At 50.2% G+C, this 20,065-nt stretch overlaps 2 protein-coding genes across 3 annotated transcripts in view; one reads left to right on the forward strand and one right to left on the reverse strand.

Annotated features, from left to right (window-relative positions):
• OTOF (otoferlin) overlaps window positions 1-5,054 on the forward strand; it is an 83,005-nt gene extending 77,951 nt beyond the window's left edge. Inside the window, exons 41-46 of one of the 2 annotated variants that reach the window (XM_072938339.1) lie at window positions 224-312; window positions 1,713-1,811; window positions 1,963-2,204; window positions 2,335-2,513; window positions 2,629-2,729; window positions 4,710-5,054. In XM_072938339.1, coding sequence (XP_072794440.1) covers window positions 224-312; window positions 1,713-1,811; window positions 1,963-2,204; window positions 2,335-2,513; window positions 2,629-2,729; window positions 4,710-4,890 — 891 coding nt within the window. In that variant the 3' untranslated portion in view covers window positions 4,891-5,054. Of the gene's footprint in view, window positions 1-223; window positions 313-1,712; window positions 1,812-1,962; window positions 2,205-2,334; window positions 2,514-2,628; window positions 2,730-3,199; window positions 3,398-4,709 lie in introns of those variants that run through there. The other variant, XM_072938340.1, reaches the window with a different exon arrangement.
• A 1,098-nt stretch (window positions 5,055-6,152) lies between these two features.
• Window positions 6,153-20,065, reverse strand: part of DRC1 (dynein regulatory complex subunit 1) — a 39,750-nt gene continuing 25,837 nt past the window's right edge. The window contains exons 9-17 of the mRNA XM_015241537.3: window positions 16,286-16,420; window positions 15,695-15,924; window positions 12,870-12,976; window positions 11,626-11,715; window positions 11,165-11,251; window positions 9,053-9,237; window positions 7,809-7,952; window positions 7,331-7,433; window positions 6,153-6,404 (exon numbers count right to left, since the gene is read on the reverse strand). Of these exons, the coding sequence (XP_015097023.2) occupies window positions 6,348-6,404; window positions 7,331-7,433; window positions 7,809-7,952; window positions 9,053-9,237; window positions 11,165-11,251; window positions 11,626-11,715; window positions 12,870-12,976; window positions 15,695-15,924; window positions 16,286-16,420 (1,138 nt within the window). The 3' untranslated portion in view covers window positions 6,153-6,347. The remainder of the gene's footprint in view (window positions 6,405-7,330; window positions 7,434-7,808; window positions 7,953-9,052; window positions 9,238-11,164; window positions 11,252-11,625; window positions 11,716-12,869; window positions 12,977-15,694; window positions 15,925-16,285; window positions 16,421-20,065) is intronic.

Consider the following 20,065-nt stretch of genomic DNA (forward strand, 5'->3'; position numbering starts at 1 on the left):
TTCACCGCTTACGTCTTAGCTTTGAGTGAGAATTCCATCAGCTAGGGTGGAGACCTGGGATTGCAACTGGCTATTGGTGACGTCATAGGAATGGCTGGCATCCCAGGATGCAAACTGATGAAATGGGCCCTGACAGGACAAAGGCTGGGAGGGAGAGGAGAACTGGCCTTGCTGAGCAGAGGGAGGAGTCTGTGAGAAGACCTGCCACGACCTCCTTCCTCAGGGCCGCCTGGAGTTGTGGGTGGACATGTTTCCCATGGACATGCCAGCTCCCGGGACACCTCTGGACATCTCCCCACGGAAGCCCAAGAAGTGAGCTGCTCGGACCCAGTACCCCTTCCTCCCTGCTCCCCATGGTGTCCCTTCTGCAGGAGGCTCCAGGCCCAGGTCACCTAGTCAGTCCCATGTGGCCTTATAGGTGGGAACAGAGCAACTCATCAAGAAGGTTGTGGGGCCCACCCAAGGCGAGTCCCCTTGGCTGAGACAGGAGCCACACCCCCACTGTGCGGTCAGTGAGGACGATGAGGACTTCATCCTCACAGACCCACCCCTCCACGCGCGCGCGCACACGCACACACCCACAAGACGCAGAACCCCTGAGAGCCTGCTCTGCTCCCTGACCATCCCCACTCGGGCTGTCATGCAGCTCTGCCAAGTTTTATTTAAAGCATCTGCTGATGAGATGTGCAGGGGGAGTGCCCAGAGGTGAGTGGGTGGGAGAGTAGAAAGAGCACTGAGTCAGGAGCCAAGCCACTTGCCTCTCCTGCTTGACAGTTTGCCTCCCTGGCCCTCAGTTTTCCCATCTGTAAAGCAGCAGGACCAAATCATTGCCAGCACTGGCCTCAATGCCTGTAATCAGGGCCAACCACGCAGACCTAAGAAGTTGCGCAGGGCACCACGCTTATTTCAAGATGGCAGTCTTAAAATTCTTAATGATTTTCTAACCAAGGGCCCAACGCTTCCATTTTACACTGGGCTCTGCAAATTACACAGCCAATTCTGCCTGGAATAGCCTCCAGGTGGGACCCCACATATGCTGTTCCAGGGCCCGCCACGAGGGGACACCCCAACTCATTGTGTCACCAGGACGTGCAGTCCAGGGCATAACTCTGTGGAGAGTCACGCTCCAGTCCATGTTTAGTGGTTGACTCTACCTCACTCCTAATGGTTGAAATGTAACTACCTCACTGATCATGACAATCACACTTCTGGGGAAAATCCCTTTTGGGGACAATAATGTAAAGAAGACCAGATTCCATGGTGGTCCACTGCCATCTGGAGTGGAGCTTCTGGCCTCTGGAGATGGGGGATCTTGCTCCCAACTCTCCAAGCCTCGCTTCAGCCACCCCCCAGCAGCCAGTCCCTCCCCTCCCGAGGCAGCATCTCGGAGACCTGAGTCAGCCTCCCTGTCCAGGAGTGTGTTCTGGGTCCTGGTGTTCCAGCCAAACTGATTCCCCTCTACCTGGGGCTCTCCTCACAACAGCCAGGCTGGCTGGATGACCGTCTTTCTCTTACCCAGGGTCCCCATATGTCCCCATTCCCTCAGCTTCTCCCTGCACCTGCATGCTCAGCTCCAGCCTGGCCCAGGCCCCAGGCCCACCCCAAGTCCCCAGGACTTGTCCCAGCCATCTGCTCTCCAGCCCCATCCTAGCCCCAAGACCCTGGGGTAACCCTCACCCCCAGACTGCTAATCAGGCTCTCTCCCTGCCCAGGTACGAGCTACGGGTCATTGTGTGGAATACAGATGAGGTGGTCCTGGAGGATGATGACTTCTTCACCGGGGAGAAGTCCAGTGACATTTTTGTGCGGGGGTGGGTGAGAGGCTCCTGGCTGGGAAGGGGCTGAGCTGGGTGAGCCCACCTTCCTGGGAAGCAGGAGAGGAGGGGGCGGGCAGGGGAGCTGTGGGTCGAGAGAGGCCTTACCGGGTGTGGCGACAGGTCTGGAGCAGGTGATGCCCCACAGGTGGCTGAAGGGTCAGCAGGAAGACAAGCAGGACACGGACGTCCACTACCACTCCCTCACCGGCGAGGGCAACTTCAACTGGCGCTACCTGTTCCCCTTCGACTACCTGGCTGCCGAGGAAAAGATTGTCATCTCCAAGAAGGAGTCCATGTTCTCCTGGGACGAGACCGAATACAAGATCCCCGCGCGGCTCACCCTGCAGATCTGGGATGCTGACCACTTCTCTGCCGATGACTTCCTGGGTGCGGGGCTAGGGGACCGGGACCAGAGGGGAGTGGGCAAGAGATGAGGGGGGCAGAGACAAGGTGAGCCCACCCTGGGTGGGGGGATCAATCAGACAGGATGTCAGAGCTGACTCTGAGGTTGCTACAGGGGCCATTGAGCTGGACCTGAACCGGTTCCCGCGGGGCGCAAAAACGGCCAAGCAGTGCACCATGGAGATGGCCACAGGGGAGGTGGACGTGCCCCTGGTCTCCATCTTCAAGCAGAAGCGCGTCAAAGGCTGGTGGCCCCTCCTGGCCCGCAATGAGAACGATGAGTTTGAGCTCACGGTGGGCACCACCACTGCTCGGCAGGGGGCAGGGCTGGGCTGGGCTGGGCCAGGCTGGGGCGCTGAGGGCCTGGCACCTGGCCCGGGCACAAGAACCAATCTGTTCATCTCTGCAGGGCAAGGTGGAGGCGGAGTTGCATCTACTCACTGCTGAGGAGGCAGAGAAGAATCCAGTGGGCCTGGCCCGCAATGAACCTGACCCCTTAGAGAAACCCAAGTGAGTGCCCTGCCTGCCGGGCGCCTACCATGCTGCTCCCTGGGGGCACTGGAACAGGAAGGACAGGCCAGAACTCTCTGGTCTTCTTGACCCCACTCTGGAGGCATCTCTGCCCTTTCTATCCCTTCCTAGGCCACGGCCTCATTGCAGGAGAGCTTCCTCCCTCCTCTCCTCCACCCGCCACCCCCAAATCCACCACCTCCCTCTGAACCAGACCATGGGCAACCGGTACAGGGAAGCAGCACCTCCCACAGGGAGGGCCCCACTCAGCTGAGTTCAATGCCGTTCCTAGTTTGTGCCAAAGGCATGCAGCTGCCGTGGTGGATTTGAGGTCCCAGGCAGCCTTGATGGCTGGGGAGGTGCCTGGAATTCTGTCCTCCTCTGAGGGTCAGCCCCCATCTTGGCTGCACCCCAGCCCTTATCCTCTGTGTCCTTTCTCCATGTTCCCTCTGCTCCTCTTGCTGCTCCAGCCGGCCTGACACGAGCTTCATCTGGTTCTTGAATCCCCTCAAGTCTGCCCGCTACTTCTTGTGGCACACATATCGCTGGCTGCTCCTCAAAGTGCTGCTGCTCGCACTGCTGCTCCTCCTCCTCGCCCTTTTCCTCTACTCTGTGCCTGGCTACCTGGTCAAGAAGATCCTTGGGGCCTGAGCCCGGCATCTTCCTGGGTCTGGTACTCCTCCCTTCCTCCTGGACCTAGGGCTTGTGAGCTGGGCAGCAGGTAGAACACACACACGCAAGTACACACATAAGTCGACACACAGCAACTTTCAAGCTTTTGAACGATATCATAGACTCAGAACTGCCAATGACTGTCGTGCACATTTCCAGAGTAGGCCAAAGAGGACAGGTAGCTTGCCCAAAGCCACTTGGCAAATCAGAGTGGAGCTATGACTCAGGCTAGGTTTCCAAATTGCCATTCCAGTGTCCTTCACACTGCACCAACTCCTCTCCCAGAGACATTCAGGCAGATTCAAACCCAATTCCACTGAGAGGAAAAAGTTGAGCTATGGACAGGAAAGGGGAAAGGCTTTGGCTAGGATTAGCCAGCAAGTCCTGAGCAGTTTCTACCACCATCCTCCTCCCAACCCAGAGCCCTTTTCTGCCCTGCAGGACAGTGAGTAGCTCCACCCCATTCAAACATCTTAGTAACCAGCACATGCGGTGCACCACCTGGCGCTGGGCTGGGCTGAGAGCTTCACATGATCTTTCTCACTTAACCCTTTCACCAACCTCAGAGGTTAACCCCGTGGTACAAGTGAGGAAACTGAGGCTTGAAGGAGTGCCTAACTTGCCTGTCACGGCTGGGACTGGAAACCAGCTGCCCTGCACCCCTGCCCCAGCCCCTGCTCTGCAGCCCCACCCACGCTGAGCAGCCCTGGAGGAGTTGGTTGGGCAGGAGTTTGAAGAAATATATTCAGTGCTTTGATTGTCCATCTTGACATTTTATAGAACCTATTGTTTTTGTAACACAATCAACAGAATGTAAGGTCCACAGGCACTTCTTGGCGAGGAGGCCCTGCAGAAGGTAGAGCAATGTGGGGGACATGTGCCCACCCGGGCTCCGCAGACCCCTGGCAGGGCCTGGTGGGGACTGAAGCAGAAAGAGGGAGAGGCTGAGAAACACCCATCTCACTGTGAACGTGGGGAAACACGGGACCACACAGTGAACTACTTGATAGGGGAGCTTCCTCAGAAGCAGACGGCCGGCTGCGAGTGTGCAGGTTGAGTGACAGCTGCCCAGCTGCCAGAAATGCCATCTCAGCCTTGGAAGGAGGTGGGGCACCGGAGGGTCCCAGAGAGAGGACAGGGAATGTAGGTCGCAAACCTGGTGCTCAGAGATGGGCTCAGATCCTCGCTGCAGCACTCGCTACTGTAGGGACCGCAGCCAGAAAGGGGCCCCTCTTGGGGTCCAGAAGGGCTGAGGGGACGGGGTGTCTTGGAGGTGCCCCCGTCTGACCAAAGCTCCCCCTCCCCCAGCCGGCCCGACACAGCCTTCGTCTGGTTCCTCAACCCCCTCAAGTCCATCAAGTACCTCATCTGCACGCGCTACAAGTGGCTCATCATCAAGATCGTGCTGGCGCTGCTGGGGCTGCTCATGCTGGCCCTCTTCCTCTACAGCCTGCCCGGCTACATGGTCAAGAAGCTCTTGGGGGCGTGAAGGCCCCGTGGCCTCCCTGCGGCGCACCTCCTGGGCTGGTGCGTTCGCCCCTCCTCTGGCGTGGAGGCCTCGGGTCTCAGGGGCCTTGGTCCTGCTGGCTGGGCTGATGACGCCCCCTCCCTGCCTGTCCTCATCACCTGAGCCTGCTGCTGGCCCAGTCCCAGCTCCCGGACCCTGCCTGCAGGGTGGGGAGTGTGGGGAGGGGCGGGGGCTGCACCATGTTGCAGAGGCCCCCGAGGAGGCTGCCCCAAACCCTCCCCCTGGCCTACCAGTTGAGCACCAAAGCTTTAATGAAATTAACCAAGAATCCTGTCAGGGGCCAGTGCCCAGGGCTTTAAAAAGAATGAACAAACAAAAAGCATCACCCTCCTGTCCCCAGACAGAATCTTGCAAGGACAGCCGACGCCAGCAGTCTGGGCTCTGCAGAAGCGGGCCAGACCCTTTGCCCTAGCCCCGGGGGGTGGCCTCTTCCCCGGCTGCTCCTCTCTGCCCAGCAGCCTCAGCGCTGGGGGCTCAAGCCCAGTCCCTGCGCAGTTTCTGGGTTTTCCCCGCTTCCCAGTGCTGCAGGCCTGGCCCAGGAGCAGTAAGCGTGAACCCCATGCACCACCCACCCCAAGCCCCCACCAGGTCACCTCCACCATGCCCTCCTCGCCCCAGAGGGCCCGCCCCTCCAGCCCTCCGGGTGCAGCTGGGAGTTTGTACTTGAAGTGCTGCCCCCTGCCTGCGTGAGCTGGGTTTCTCTTGGCTGTTTTTCCTTTCTTGAGTGGTGATTTTTCTCTCAATAAAAGAAATCAAACACTGAGCTGACAAATCTGCCGTTGGTCAAATGGGGGGACTGGTGTGGGGGCACAGGGCTGGCAGGCAAACTCAGCACAGGATGGGCCCCTAACCCTATGGGGGACTTTGTGGCCCTGGGCTCAAGGTGGGTCTGAGGTATAGGGCTGCCTGCCCAGGCTGCCCACGGGAGGATCCTTAAACCACAGCTCAGAGGAGCCACAAAAGTTTACCAAAAGGGTCCTGCAGGCCCAGGGACAGTCTGAAGGCATAGACCCCAAAATGGCCCAAAAGCACCAGCTGCTACCCACAGACACCAACTGCTCCCAAAAGCAAGCAGGGAGTCCGTGCCACTGGCCTGGTCCCACAGCTACGTGCCTGTTTTCACAGCACACTCTGAGGCTGGGGACAAAGTCCTCTCATGACACACAGGCGGGGCCCGGGGCCCGTGCCTCACTGGACCTGACCTCTTTAAAGAGATTCAGACACAATTTTTTAAAGACTTTAATCGTGACTGCAGGACACAGATAACTCCTCTGGTCACCTTGTTGTGACAGGCCCTATGAAGGCGGCTCTGGGAAAGCCAGGGAGTGAGCCCAGGCAGCTGCCCAGGGGATCGCCCCCTCCGGCACCAGCGCCCATACCAGTGTCAGCCCTAAAACACAGCCTCTCGAGGTCCAGCTCTATTTTGTGGGGACCCGGAACACCTGGGTCGGAGGAGCTTGCAGTTCAGAGTTTATCTGGAGAAGAAAGGGTAAAGGTCATCGCATTTTCTCCAGGGCTCTCCTTTCACCCGCCTCCAAAGTCTGGAATCATTTCCTCCCCAAATGTTCCTGGCTGCCTGGGAAAGCGCCAGCCTGCCTTCCTCAGAACACAAGCCCTGGGGCTCTTTGTCTGGCTTCTGCTCCAGCTTGCAAGCCTCGGGTACCATTGTTAACCTTCCCCTCGGACCCACTGTCTGGAACTCTCCCCTCCCCTCTTCACCTGCCCACCCTGCTCCTGGTCTAGCCCACGGGGCCTCACGTCCCCGGGGCCTGGCTTGCAGCTGGTCTCCGTTGATGACGGAGGACCTGTGCTCAGCCCAGTGTTAGGACCCTCAACGCCACGTGAAGGGCTCCACAGCAGTGAGCAGGGCAGAGCAGAGCCAGCAACTGTGTTGCCAGTGGACTCTTCCCTTTGGAGCAGGAAGTGAGACTCCTCCCGCCAGGCCATGGGGAAGTTGCCCTAACTGTCACTGGAGCAGGCATGAGTGGGGGCAGGGGAATATCCGCCCCAGTTGGAGCCTCCCCCTCCCTCACATTCTAGGCCAGACCACCTGGCTGGCAGAGTCTTCGCTCTGGGCAAGTCAGAGTCTCTGAGTTTTGATTCTCCTATTTGTGAAAGGGGAGAATCCTTTCTGCCCTTTCTGCCTCACAGACTGGGTGTTAGGACCAAAGAGGAGAATCCATATGGAAGGGCTCTAAGCTTGAAGTTATCCCCGGCTTTGTCGCCACCTCTAAGAGTGGTCCCACAAGCAGCTGGAGCCAAAAACTGCGGACATCAGAGGGGTATGACCACAACCATCATCTCAGAGCCCCTCACCTCGGGCTGGGCCCGAGATACATGCTCCAGTCCCACTGCCCCCCCAGCACCCTGCCCACCCTCCCTGGAGGGTCCCGTCACCCACCCTGGAGTCTAGATACTGCTGCAGCAGCTGCTGGAGCTCCGTGTTCTGCTGCTCCAGACACTGGTTTTCTACCAGCAGCTCAGCTCTCTGGGTCAGGACAAGGCTTTAGGCAGAAAAATCAGTTAGAGGCCCATTGGATCCTCCATCCTCTACCAAGTAGGAGCCAGAATCTCTGCATTTCTACTCTGGTTGGAGGTGGAAGAGGAACCCAGAAGCCTCGCCCGGCAGAGCAGCCCTCCTGCCCTGAAGGAGCCAGGCAGTGGGAACAGAACAGGGAGGGCAGTGCCAGAGGGCTCACCCCCAACACTACACCCCAGCCCCTCACCCCGCCTCCACAACAGGAGTTGCCAAAGGCAGCTGTTCTCTCTAAGAGTTCATGGGACAGGGAGGTGGCAAATGTGGCCACTCCAAACATGATCCTTCTCCCACCAACCTGCTCGGCTCCCTCCTCCTCCTGGGCCGTAACATGCACACTTACTGGTATTTCTCCAAGGCCGTGTAGAGGGCATCCCAGAGGTTCTGCTTGGTGGAAGGGATAACCGTGCTCAGGGCTTTCCAGTACTCAGAGTCCTTTGAGTCATCGCGCACAACCTTCAGCAACTTCACTGGTACCTGAAAGTCCCTGAAGGTTGAGAGCACTGGTACAATCATCTCCACCTGTCATCACCCAGGTGCCCAAGCAGTGCCTGCCCCTCACAGACGTACTGCTTTTCCACCTGTCACCTTCCCTCTCAGCCATATGAGTTCAGCAAATTATGAGAGATTCTCAGAAAGAACAACTGCTTATCATCAATGTTACAGATTCCTGGTGCCATTGTCACATTTGTGAAAGTGTCCTTGCAGTTTCATCCACCCTCTTTCTCTCAGTCAGTTTACCTCACTGGCTTTACAGCTCATGACTATGCCCATTTCCTCCACAAATGCAGGCTAAACAGCACTTAAAGTTTGTCATCTGCTCCCCACCTCCTCTTAGGACAGCCTTAATCCAGGAGAGCCCCTCCACCCAGACCTTCTGACTACTCTCCTTGCATCCAGCATCAGCCTCTCCCTGCCACCAAAGTGATCTTTCTAAAATGCAAGTCTACTCATGACATTCCCTTGGCTTAAGACCATTTTCTGGCTCCGGTCCACTAAAGGGTGAAGATCAAGACCTTGGGCACTTCGAGGAAGACTCTCAGGATCTGGCCTGGCTCCTCCAGCCAAGCTGGTCCCACTCCCCAGACCCTGACATTTCAGCCACACCTCTCTCCAGTCATGATTCTTGAACAAGGCCTTTCCCTGGGCTGTGACATCCTGAAAGGCCCTTTCCCCAACCTTGTCCACCTAGGAAAACCCAATTCTGGTGCCATCCCCTCCTAAAGCCCTCTGTGACATGCCAAATGGAGGTGACTGTGTCCCCGTCAGAGCATGTGACACTCATATGTGCTCTGACCACTATTCTGATCACAAGGCATTATCCCCACGAGGCCTGCACACACAGTAGACCCAACAAATGATCACTGAATGAATGAATCCTGAATGAAAACATGCAAATCACTTCTACAGGCATTTCTTTCACTGTAATGTCCATAGAGTCCTCTTGCCCTCCTTCCAGACACCCCTCCACTCACTCTCCCAAGACCTGGCTCGGTAGCCTCTTTTCCCCTCACTGGCATCTGCTGGGCCCTGCATCCCAACCAGCTTCCCCAGTTCTCGGGCAAGCCCTCCAGCCCTGCAGCCCACCTGGGCTTCCTCAGACCCATGACAAAGGCCTCCAGAATCTTGAGGACGTCATTGGGGTGGATGAGCCTGGGAGAAGGTGGGGGCTTCTGCTCTTGTGGCTCCCCTTCTGCAAGGCTCCCCGACTTCTCTCCCTGGAGGACCAGCTGTTCCACTGGCTCCAATGCTGAGACCAGGCTGGTTTGCTCCTACAGGGGTGACAGAGATGCGGGGGGCTGATCTGGAGAAAGGTGCAAGGGGTTTGTAGGTACATATGCATGAGTGCATGAAGACAGACAGGAAGAGAAGAAACGGAGAGAAGTTTACAGAAGATGACAGAATTTATGGCAAAGATGCAGAAGGAGACCTTTACACAAGGAAAGAAATCACAAGGAGGAAGAGTGAGGAAGGAGGAGGATGGGACCAGGGAGAGGCGCATGGGGAGGCTTCAAAACAGGGATAATGTTCTATTTCTAAATCCGGATCACAGGTGTTCATTTTACTGATATTTGTAACACTTATATGATATAAATATCATCGAATCATAATACAAATTAAATTTTATTTTAATTTTTAAATTTTAAATTCCTCCTCCTCCTGCCTCTCAGTTCATTCAGTTTACCTCCCACGGGCAAACCAGTGTTATCCATTTCTTAGGCATCTTTCCAAAGAAATACATGCCCGAAGAAGCACAATCACCTTTCCTCCCCATTTTCACATGAATGATACTCTACTATGTACATAGGATAGTTTCACATGCCAATAAACCTTAGAGAGCTTTTTGTATAAATACATAGAGAATTTCTTTGATTTTTTTACAACTGTATAGTATTCCATTGTGTAGATGCTCCATATATTATTTAATCAATTCTTTAATGATGGAAATTTAGGTCATTTCCAGTCTTCTGCCATTTCACGTGATGCTGCAGTGAATAAGCTAGGATAAACACATCATTTCGACTGTAGGAGATATACATAGAATAAAATCCTAGAAGAGGAATCACAGGGTGAAGTGTACTATACAGTTTGGTAATCGATCCTGCCAAGCTGTTCTCCATGGAGGCTGCAACAATTTACATTCACACCAGCAAATTATGAGCATGCTTATTTCCTAAACCTCAGCCATCACTATGTGTTACCAAGCTTGCAGATTTTTGCCGACCTGACAGATGAAATGGAATTTCAGCACTCTTAATTTGCATTTCTCTTACAAGAAAGCTTGATTATATTTTCATATGTTTAAAAGTTATTTGTATTTCTCTTCTAAGAGGTGTCTGTTCATATCCCTAGTCTGTTCCACTGAGTTGTGGGTCTTTTTCTTGTTGGTTTATGTGAGTTCTTTATATTTTAAGGAAATTAGCCCTTAACTCTGATGTAAACTAAAAATACTTTCCTCTCCTGTCATAGGTATCTCAACTTTGCTTATAGTGATTCTTGCCCTACAGAATTTTTTTTCAATCCAGTCAAATATGTCCCTTGTTTTTCTTCTGGCTTCTGGGTTTTGTCCACTCAGCCAACTCTTTTTGGAAGCATATACATCCTGGGGCAAGCAATACTGAAAAACATTCTTTGAATTTTAAAATTAAAATTGTGTAATATTTTTAACATCCTCAGAATAGTCATTAGTTACAAAAAAATATATAGGTATTAGGGGAAGGGTATAGCTCAAGTGCTAGAGCGCATGCTCAGCCTGCACGAGGTCCTGAACTCAGGCCCTCCTCTAAAAATAAATAAATAAATAAACCTAATTACCTCCCCCCACCAAAAAAACACCCAAAACAAACAAGAAGATAGGCATTAAAAATGGGTCCTGCTCTACAGGAAAGTGTTACAGATCAAAATATTCAGAGCTTGGTAAACCCAGGTCTCATGTGGCTGAGACCTGGCCCTGAGAGAGGGCCCAGGAAAAGACCCCCTGGGCCTCGGTATAAGAACAGCATCTCATCCCCAGCCATCTTTCCCTTTGCAAATACAAAAAAGTTGTAATAATAATAAGGGAAATGCTAAGTTAGCTGTCCTTGACATAAAACCCTTGCTATTTCTCTATTTCTCCAGAAGCATTATTCAAAAGCAGTAATGTCTTGTAAGAACATCCAGAATTTTAAATGCTCTCTTTTTCCTTGAGCTTCACCTTACCTGGGGGGGAGGTAAGTGATGAGCTTGGTATTTGAGGAAGAAGTTCACCAGTTTATACAAGTCATCCTCATTTTCAATTCCAAGGGCCTGATGGAAAAAAGTAGAAGAACTGCTCAAACACCACACCAACAAGTCCTCTGGCTCCAGGGGCAACCAGACCCTCCGCTCCTGAGAGCAGCAGGTGAGGCAGGCTCCCCTCAGCATCCCCAGCACCCGCCCTGCTGCAGACCACCCAGAGTAGAGAGGAGTCAGCAGAGGGAGGGGCGGGGACGGGTGGCAGCTACACGACTCAGACTCCGAGGCCAGTGTGCTTTTCAAGGAGAGCAGGTAAAGGGAAGGAGGGCATAGTGGGCCCAGGGAAGCCCCAGGAGACCCGCATCTACTCCCAGGGCTAAGGCAATGCTGGGGGACACAGGCGGCTGTCTCAGATGGGCCCCCCATCCCTAGCCCAAGAGACTCACTGAGAAGATGGCATCCAGCCTCAGCATGTAACACTCGTCCTTCTCCAGGGGCAGGAGAAGGCCCAGCAGCTTTTTCTCTATGAGGAAGCCCTGAGGAGAAGGAAGATGGCTTGTCCAGTCAGAAACAGGGGTCAGGCCCCTCAGCCCCATTCTGGGTAACTAGCCAGGCATGACTCCGCAGAGCAGACCACAGGGATGACACTTTGGGGGATGGGGTCCCCAGAGGAAGGTCATCCTGGGATGCCTAAGAGCCCCTCCCAGGGACAAAGCCAATCCTCGTGACAGATTTAGTTCCCACCACCTCAGAAGGATGCTGGCTTGTCTTGCCCACAAGCCACTGGGCGAACACTGGAACGCTCGCCAGCAGTCCAGACCTAATCCAGTCACAGGCCCCCACCCACCCATGTCACTTCACTCAAATGCTAGTCCCCAGATATCTACAGAACACAGCAGTACGCACTGAGCTGGAGGAGAAGGCATGGAGGGAGATGGAGACACTGTATCGGAACCCAGTGCACATGAGGTGGGGGTGGGGAGAGGTCTGGGTGCCTGCTCAGAGCTGGGGACACCTGAGGGAGGTCTCCGCGGAGAGGTGGCCACTGGCAGCAAGTCTGCGGACAGAGAGGGGACTCCCTGCCAGCCGCCCCTTCAGCAGGAGCCGCCCTTGTGCCCGAGAAAACTGTCCCAACTGTGCCAAGTGGACTGGAGGCTGCCAATCCTCGCTCCACCTTTCTCATCCATCTCAGAAATCAAGGTTTAAATAAACACCAACCATGCTGGGGTACAATCTGACTTCTAGCCGAATCAGCCACAATGCAGCCTTTACACTAAGTCTACTGGGTTTTGCTAATACACAGCAAGGATACCCTAACACCCCCAGAGTAATCGCAAAACAAGCTCCCAGAGAAAGGCCACCATCAGTTCTGGCCACACTACTTGTCAGGTGGACGCACAGAGGCAAGCCTGCTGCCCTGTCTCTCGCAAAATAAGCTTTTTTCCTTTAACTAGCAGGAGCCCATCAGCTGCCTGGACCTGCCTTGCTGACCCACTAAAGGAGGACCCAGCTGGGCCAGCTCTGAGGCACAGCCTCTCTGTATCTGGCCCCACGAAGCCCAGGGACCATCCCGCAGCATCACTCCTGTGAGCCGGTCCCCTTCTTCCTCCAGGCCACATCTGGCCCGGCCAGTGTCAGCAGAAGCAAAAGCAAAAAAGTCAGCAAAGTCACCCCAGGAGCGCAGCCTCACCGACTCGTCACACAGGAGCATCAAGATCTTTCGGGTAGTTTTCGCTGAAACTTGCTTTGGCAGGTCCAGGTAAGACTCTGATTCAGACTCCTCTGCACCCTCCTCTTCTGCAGAGGGACACAGAGAGAAGGTGGGGGGGAGAGGGAGGGAGAGAGAGAAAGAGGGGGGGGATGATTCCTTAGAAAATTTACGTCTGAAAAAGCCTCTCTAAGGCACTAGAGAGTCCCTAGCTGAAGAAAGCCTATCATGTGGGGGAAACCAGGGAGATTGGGGGTTGAGATAAGAAACCGTCTGGAGAATTCCGCCATTCTCAGCCAGCCTGTAACACCTCACTCTTCCCAACTTCATCTACCCGGAGACAGCGTCCAGCCTTGACCAGGAATTGGGAGGGAGACCATGAACCTATTTGTCCTTATTTTAGAGATAAATCTAACACACCTACTCTATAGTTCCTAAGCCTGCAGCAGATTAGAAGCAGCCAACAGAAAGGTGGGAAATAGTTGCCCCACAGAAGAATATTATCAGCAACAATTGGCAGCTGATAGCAAGAGCCAACAATTTTTATTAAAATTAAAATTTTAAATGTTTTATAGTACACATATTCCTTACCTGAAAGTAGGTATAAAAATCATTGTACTACCCAGGTTTTACTAGTTGTTCAAAAGCTAAAGTGAGATAATATATATGAAAAGATTTTGAAAAGTACAAGATAGCAAATTGCTGGCAGAAATGCAAAATGGTACCATCGTTAAGGAGCAAAAGCCAGCAAAATTACAGAGGCATTTACGCTTTGATCCAGCAATCCAACTTCTAGGGATCTATCCCAGTAGTTTACAAGGAAACACAAATGCATGACGCTATTTATTGCAGCAATGTTTATAAGAGCAAAAACAAACAAAAAACTGGAAAGAGCCAATGACCAACAGAGGACTTATCTGAATAAGTCATGGCACAGCCACAAATGGAGTACCAGATAAAAAAGGAGCGAAACGAAGAGTATTTTTTTCTTTCTACTATAGACTCATTTCCAGGATACGATGTACATGAAAAAAGCAACGTGGAAAAAAGCATACACTCTCATTTGCCTAAAAAATGGGTTTATGTAAATATAGACACATTTGTTTATAATTTTTTAAAGTAACCGAAGGATAAACTGTGTTATTTTTAGTTACCTATAGAAGAGGGGACAAAAGTGGATAAAAGCTACACTTCTTTAAGTGTAACTTCTGTTGTACATTTGACTTTGGAAGCATGTAAATACTTCACATAATTATAAAACAGTGTTAAATTGTAAAAGAGCAAACACTAACAATCAAAACTAAAATGAAACAAAAAGACCTAAACGTGTATCCAGTTAGGGACATAAGCACACAGAAACTATTCCAAGTTGACTTCAAAAGACAGTGATCTCCCTGTACATCCCTAGTGGGACACATCCTAAGAAGCCAAAGAATTGCAAAAGAAGTTTAAACTATTTTTAGTAATCATTTGTTAGTGATAGGGTAAATCTTTTATTCTAGAACTATTTTGTAGTATTGCGAAAAAAGTGTATAAGTAATTATTTTGGAGGCATTGAATACCGAGATTTTCAAGTTAGGAGAACGGAGTTATATTTTGATAAGGTTAAGTAAAAATCCTGGCATCCGATGATTTGGAAGTATGAGGATGAATATATGATTTATTTTATCTTTAAAACATAATCCTATACCCTAGGCTCATCCACTGATAAGGTCTAGAAACAATGACTAATCAAAACAGTGAGCACTCCAGCACCCAGTCTCAATATGCCATTCCCTGTTTAAAAGGACCAGGTCTAGTGGGGAGGGTATAGTGGTAGATAGAGTACATGCCTAGCATGAACAAGGTCCTGGATTCAATCCCCAGTACCTCTGTTTAAATAAATAAAAACCTAATTACCAGCCCCCCCTCAAAAAAAAGAATATAAATTTAAAAAAAAATAAAAGGGACCAGGTCTCCTTGGAGGAATGACTGATTCCAGACTTGAAGCAGGAAAATTGTAACATGAGCCTGGAACATCCAGTCATTCTGGAAAGCCAGGAAACCATCAAAGACTACTGGGGTTGTGTCGAAAGGACCCAGAAGTCAACACGAAGAGACTCCCGCTGGCCAAAGATGGGATACATTAAGCATTAGTGAGGGGGGGTAACGGAAGTAAACCGAAACACATCACATTTGTTTAAATCCAAATTGTTCATAGTGAAAAATTAAAATAAGACCTCACCGGTCACCCTTGGAAGACGCTAGAGACCCAATCCATTTATTCTGAAAACTGCTAACTAGAGAAAGACTAAGTGTCTATCCTGCTTTTCCTGTACAGACTGTATTTTAGGGCAACAAACAGCTGATGAGCAGAAGACTCTCTTTTCAGAAGTGTTCCAGCTAATAAATGAAGACACAATCACAGAATTGGGAATGACACCATCTTGCAGCCCCTAATGCAATGAATGGATCTTAGACAATGATTATCAGTGACTGCTAACATCACAAAGAGAGAGACAAGCTGACATCAGTTTATTCCAATGAAGGTACACAGCAGCATATGGAACAAAAATAAATTGAACTTGAATCTGATCAAGCTTCTAGATCTAACTGCCAGCTTACAATACAGGGGAGAGGGTAAAGCTATACATTAGAGACTTAAAAGCCATATCTGCCCATCATGCTCTCCAGACCTCTGAGCTATGAAACCTCTTCCCCCTTCTCTGCCTTGAGTTTCCTTATCTGTAAAAGGAATGAGCTGACCTGACATTCTCAGACGGCCCCTCCCCTCCAGCTCCAAGATGCTATGACTCTGCTCCAGTCACCTGCTTGCATCAGCACTTCTTCTAAGATGTGTGTGGCCGACTTCTGCTGCTGAGAAATCGGCCCCACGTTCCTCAGGAACCAGAAGTCAGGTGCCGTCCAGGGGAGACCCAGATGTTGCATATGGATGATCCTGTCCACATCAAAGGCTCTGCTTATCAGATCCTTTGCCTCCTCTTCATTCATCAGCCAAATCTCCCGAAACTGCTTGTCATCAATAAGAGCAAAGTGCCTGTGAAGGAGCGCTATTGAGCGTGGCCAGCTGACTCCAGGGCCTGCCCGGCCCCCCACCCTCACCCCCAACTGGCAGAAGGACAAGAAGTGAGGCAGAGCTGTGGTCAGTCCTGGGCCTGGCCTCAACCCTGATTCTCACCTACAGACCAGAAGCCATCCCATCAAGTCTTAAGAAAAGGCAGGTTACACAAAAGTAAAGAGACGAGAAAGGAAGCACAGAGGGTTCTTTAGTGCCCTGGTCCAGCTCCCAAAAAGCTGGTGATATCAAAGTCTAATGAAACCACTGCCACCACCCACTCTACGCACTCCCCAACCTCTATTCCAGGGCACATGCCTTGGGACCCAAATCCCTGAAATACCTCATGGCTTTCTGCAGCTCCTTGAACTGCGTCACAAGGCGTTTGTAGTCTGACGTTAGTGACCGGTTCTCCTCCTGAAACAGCTTTACCTGCTTGTTATATTTTGATCTCAGATTGATAAGAACATCATGCAGGCTGGGTCAAAGAGGGAAGAAAAAGTTAGTCTGCAGCTTCATAGAAGCTGCCGCGTATGTTCCTCTCGTCTCCTGCACTCAGTCCTACAAAACCCAGGTCAGACTGGAGGAAGGTATAGAAAACCCTCCTGTATTTTCCACAGTACAGCTCCAGTTGTGATCACGGAAAGGAGAGCAACAGGAGGTAACAGCAGCACCAGACTAAGTGCATTTAAAACAATCCAGAAGCCCAAACCCACCAAGAGGCAGTCTCCTTCCCAAGAGAGTGACTGAATCGTCCTCAACACACCGCCTGTCAGGGTCCACAGCTCGTGCCGGCCTCCCAGATTTAAATAACCTGTCCCAACTTCAGAAACCAGGAAAACAGAAAGGAAAAACTAAAAACTGCACCACAAGCCTATGATACATGAGTCCTCCATCCCCAAAGAGCTGCTACTGTTCAAGTCCAGTAACTCATTCATTCACTCACTCATTCATTCGTCAAACATGAAAGTTCTCTTTCGTGCCAAGGATATGTCTGAGTACAAGGCACTGTCTGTCCAGAGACAAAAACCAGTGTTAACGACAGTACAATGTGAAAAGTGCTACAGAGGAGTTTTACACCGGGTGCCAGGGGGCATCTAAATTACCCTGGCTTGCAGAACAGAATGGTCAAAGGTTTCAGCACCATGAGACAGCTATGGCCTGGCCAGAGATCTGTGAAGGCAGGCAGGCCACCGGTCCCTGGCTCACTGCTCACAGGAGCTCTGTGCATGGAAACTTGTCCCATGAAGTAACACATGGCAGGTGTGGCTTTTGGACCCAAGACCAGACCTCAGACTTTGCCCACTCACACAGGAATAGGGAGATTTAAGAGCTGACATGGTTTCATTTTTAAAATTCTAAAAATAAAATTTTCCCTCTTCCAAGCCTTATTCTGAAATAATCACAAGTTCCCTAAAACATAAACACTGAGCATTCCTATTTTCATCTTTAATAAAATGCAAACATTATTTGACTTAGTCTCCTATAAAAAGAAATACCTAATTCATTTTCTTGACTACCGCATTCTAGGAGACTTTCCACATACAGATATAAAAACTTTTTAAGTAGCCATCCCAAAGTGTTTTTTCCAACACCATTTAATAAAGGAGTTTCTATGTATTACCTCAACATAGAAGCTGATAAAACATGAATAAACTCCAGGTATATAGTGGAGGTTGAGCCAGGGAGCAGGAGTGGGGGGAACGGGAGAGGATGGCTGTGCCGGGAGACACAACAGAAAGTTGAGTCCCTAGTGAGGGCCGGAAGCTGGAGTTGAAGGGAGGCAGATGGAGGGTGGGTGAGGCTGCTTTCAGACACTGTACTCTGGAAATGACAGTGACTTTCCAAGTTGAAATGTTCCACTGGCAGTTTCAGAAAAAGCAAGGCAGTGAGGTCCGAATTAAGGATATGAAGAGGCGATGTCCAAAGCCATGAGACGGATGGACAGGGTAGATGGATAAAAATAAAAAGCAAAGGGGTTAGAAGCTTTCTTGAATAGCTTATCAGGCAAGATTAAGCAGAACCGCCAAAGCAAACAAATTAGGGATAAATGGAGAGATAAGAGCAAATAGTTTGGAGGCAGAGAAGCAAAAGAGAGAAGTTCTGAGATGCAGTATGCAAAACACTAATAAGATGGGGCCTGGGGACAAACCACAGTGTTTGCCAGAAGGGCATCCTTGGTGCCCTACAGAGGAGAGTTTCTGTCCAATTCTGGGGTCAAATTATGAATGTGGGGGGTGGGGAAGTGATGAGGAAAGGAAAAAGGCCATGAAAGCAAGAAGAGAAAAAAGAGGGTCCTGATGGAGGAGGAGTAGCAGGTGGGCTAAAGGTTCTTCAGGATAAAGGAAACCCGTGTAGGTTTGAGGGAAGAGGGAAGAGCCGGTGAAGACAGGATGGTGGGGGTGACAGCACTCATCTGTAGATCAAAACCAAACTCTACCTGCCATCTTGTCAACCTCCCTCTCCCACTCTGCAGCCTCTTGATCAAACATCTAACTTTCTGATTCCGACCTCCTTGCCTGTGGACCTGCCATTCCTGGCTCCAGCCCTGCCTGCCCTGAAGTCTTCTCTGAACTCCTTTATGCCATTTCACGTCCCTCCCCCTTCACTATTTTTTCTTACCTTTCTTTTTTTTAATTTAATTTTTTCAGGCTTTTTTGGGGGGTGGATTATGTTTATGTATGTATGTATGTATGTATGTTATGTATTTTTAATGGAGGTATTGGGGATTGAACACAGGACCTTGTGCATGCTAAGCTCTACCACTGAGCTATAACCTGCCCCCTTCTCTTCTTCAGGAAGCCTTCCCGGATAAGTCCTTCTCACTGCACCACAGTGTGATGCCACTGATGTTCCCCTATCTAGTATGGTGCATGACGTAGGATTCTCCCATAAATACTGTCCCCTAAATACTCTTGCTTATCTCAGATAAATCATGCTTAAGATGCCAGCTCATTTATTCAGTATCATTTTCCCTTATAAGTAACTATCAAATGTTCAACTAGTATTTCTCTATACAACATCTGTCTAAAATGTATCATCAATCTACAAGTGGAAGAATTCATAAATAGTAATAAGATGTTTGGGCTTTGGAGGAAAATCCTCAAACAAGGATTAAACAAGATGTCTTATTCTTCTCTGATCTTCAGAGCCTCCCACAATGGTTTGGAACTTAGGAGGCAATTCTTAAAGGAACAATAGGAGGAGGGGTGGGAAGAAGGAAACAGAAAAGAAGATAGGGAAGGGGCAGGATGGGTGAGAAGTCCCAAGTAATAGGCATCCTTCAGTAAAGCCAGAGTATCGGCACCAAGCAGCAGGGAGAATGAGTGTTTGAACAAGTGTGGTGTGTGAATATACCTCTGATTTCATTTAAACACCAAAAATAAATAAGCTACATAAATGTTATCTTGTTTGGTAATTGCCTGTGTCCTTGTTATAAAGAATCAAGAATTGGTTACAATTTTAGAGAGCAATATGGGAAGACTAGCCCTTTCACATATTAAGACATATCAGACGGCCCTGACAATGAGAACAGTGTAGAACTGGGACCTAAAAAGACAAAACAGACAAGTGAATCAGAAAGATGAAAATATATTTCAGGGGAAGGGTACAGCTCAAGTGGTAGCATGCATGTTTGACATTCATGAGGTCCCAGGTTCAATCTCCAGTACCCCCTCCAAATAGAAATAAATGAATAAATTCAATTTAAAATATTTTTTTTTCAAAATTAAGTAAAATAGTTGTCATTTCCAATCAGTAGGGAATGGCATTGGGACAATCATTAGCCATCTGGGTAAAAATAAGAGTTGGACTCACACCTCGCACTATACACTAAGATCAAGTTGAAACAGGTTGAAAGTTTAAGTGTAAAATGAAACTATAAATGTCTCACTGGGAAACATGGAAGGATTCCTTTATAACCTCAGAGTGGAGAAGGTATTTCTTACTATGAGTCAAAACCCAGAAGCCATAAAGGAAAATACTGACAGACTCAACAACATGCAGATTTAAAATATCTGCATTGCAAAAATCCACAAACAGCAAACCAGTTTAAAATATTTGCAATTCCTAAAGCAAAAGGCTAATCTCCCTTACATGGAAGGAGCACTGAAATGGAAGAGGG

Source organism: Vicugna pacos, chromosome 15 (assembly GCF_048564905.1).
Source record: "Vicugna pacos chromosome 15, VicPac4, whole genome shotgun sequence".
In the NCBI taxonomy this organism is placed as follows: domain Eukaryota; kingdom Metazoa; phylum Chordata; class Mammalia; order Artiodactyla; family Camelidae; genus Vicugna; species Vicugna pacos.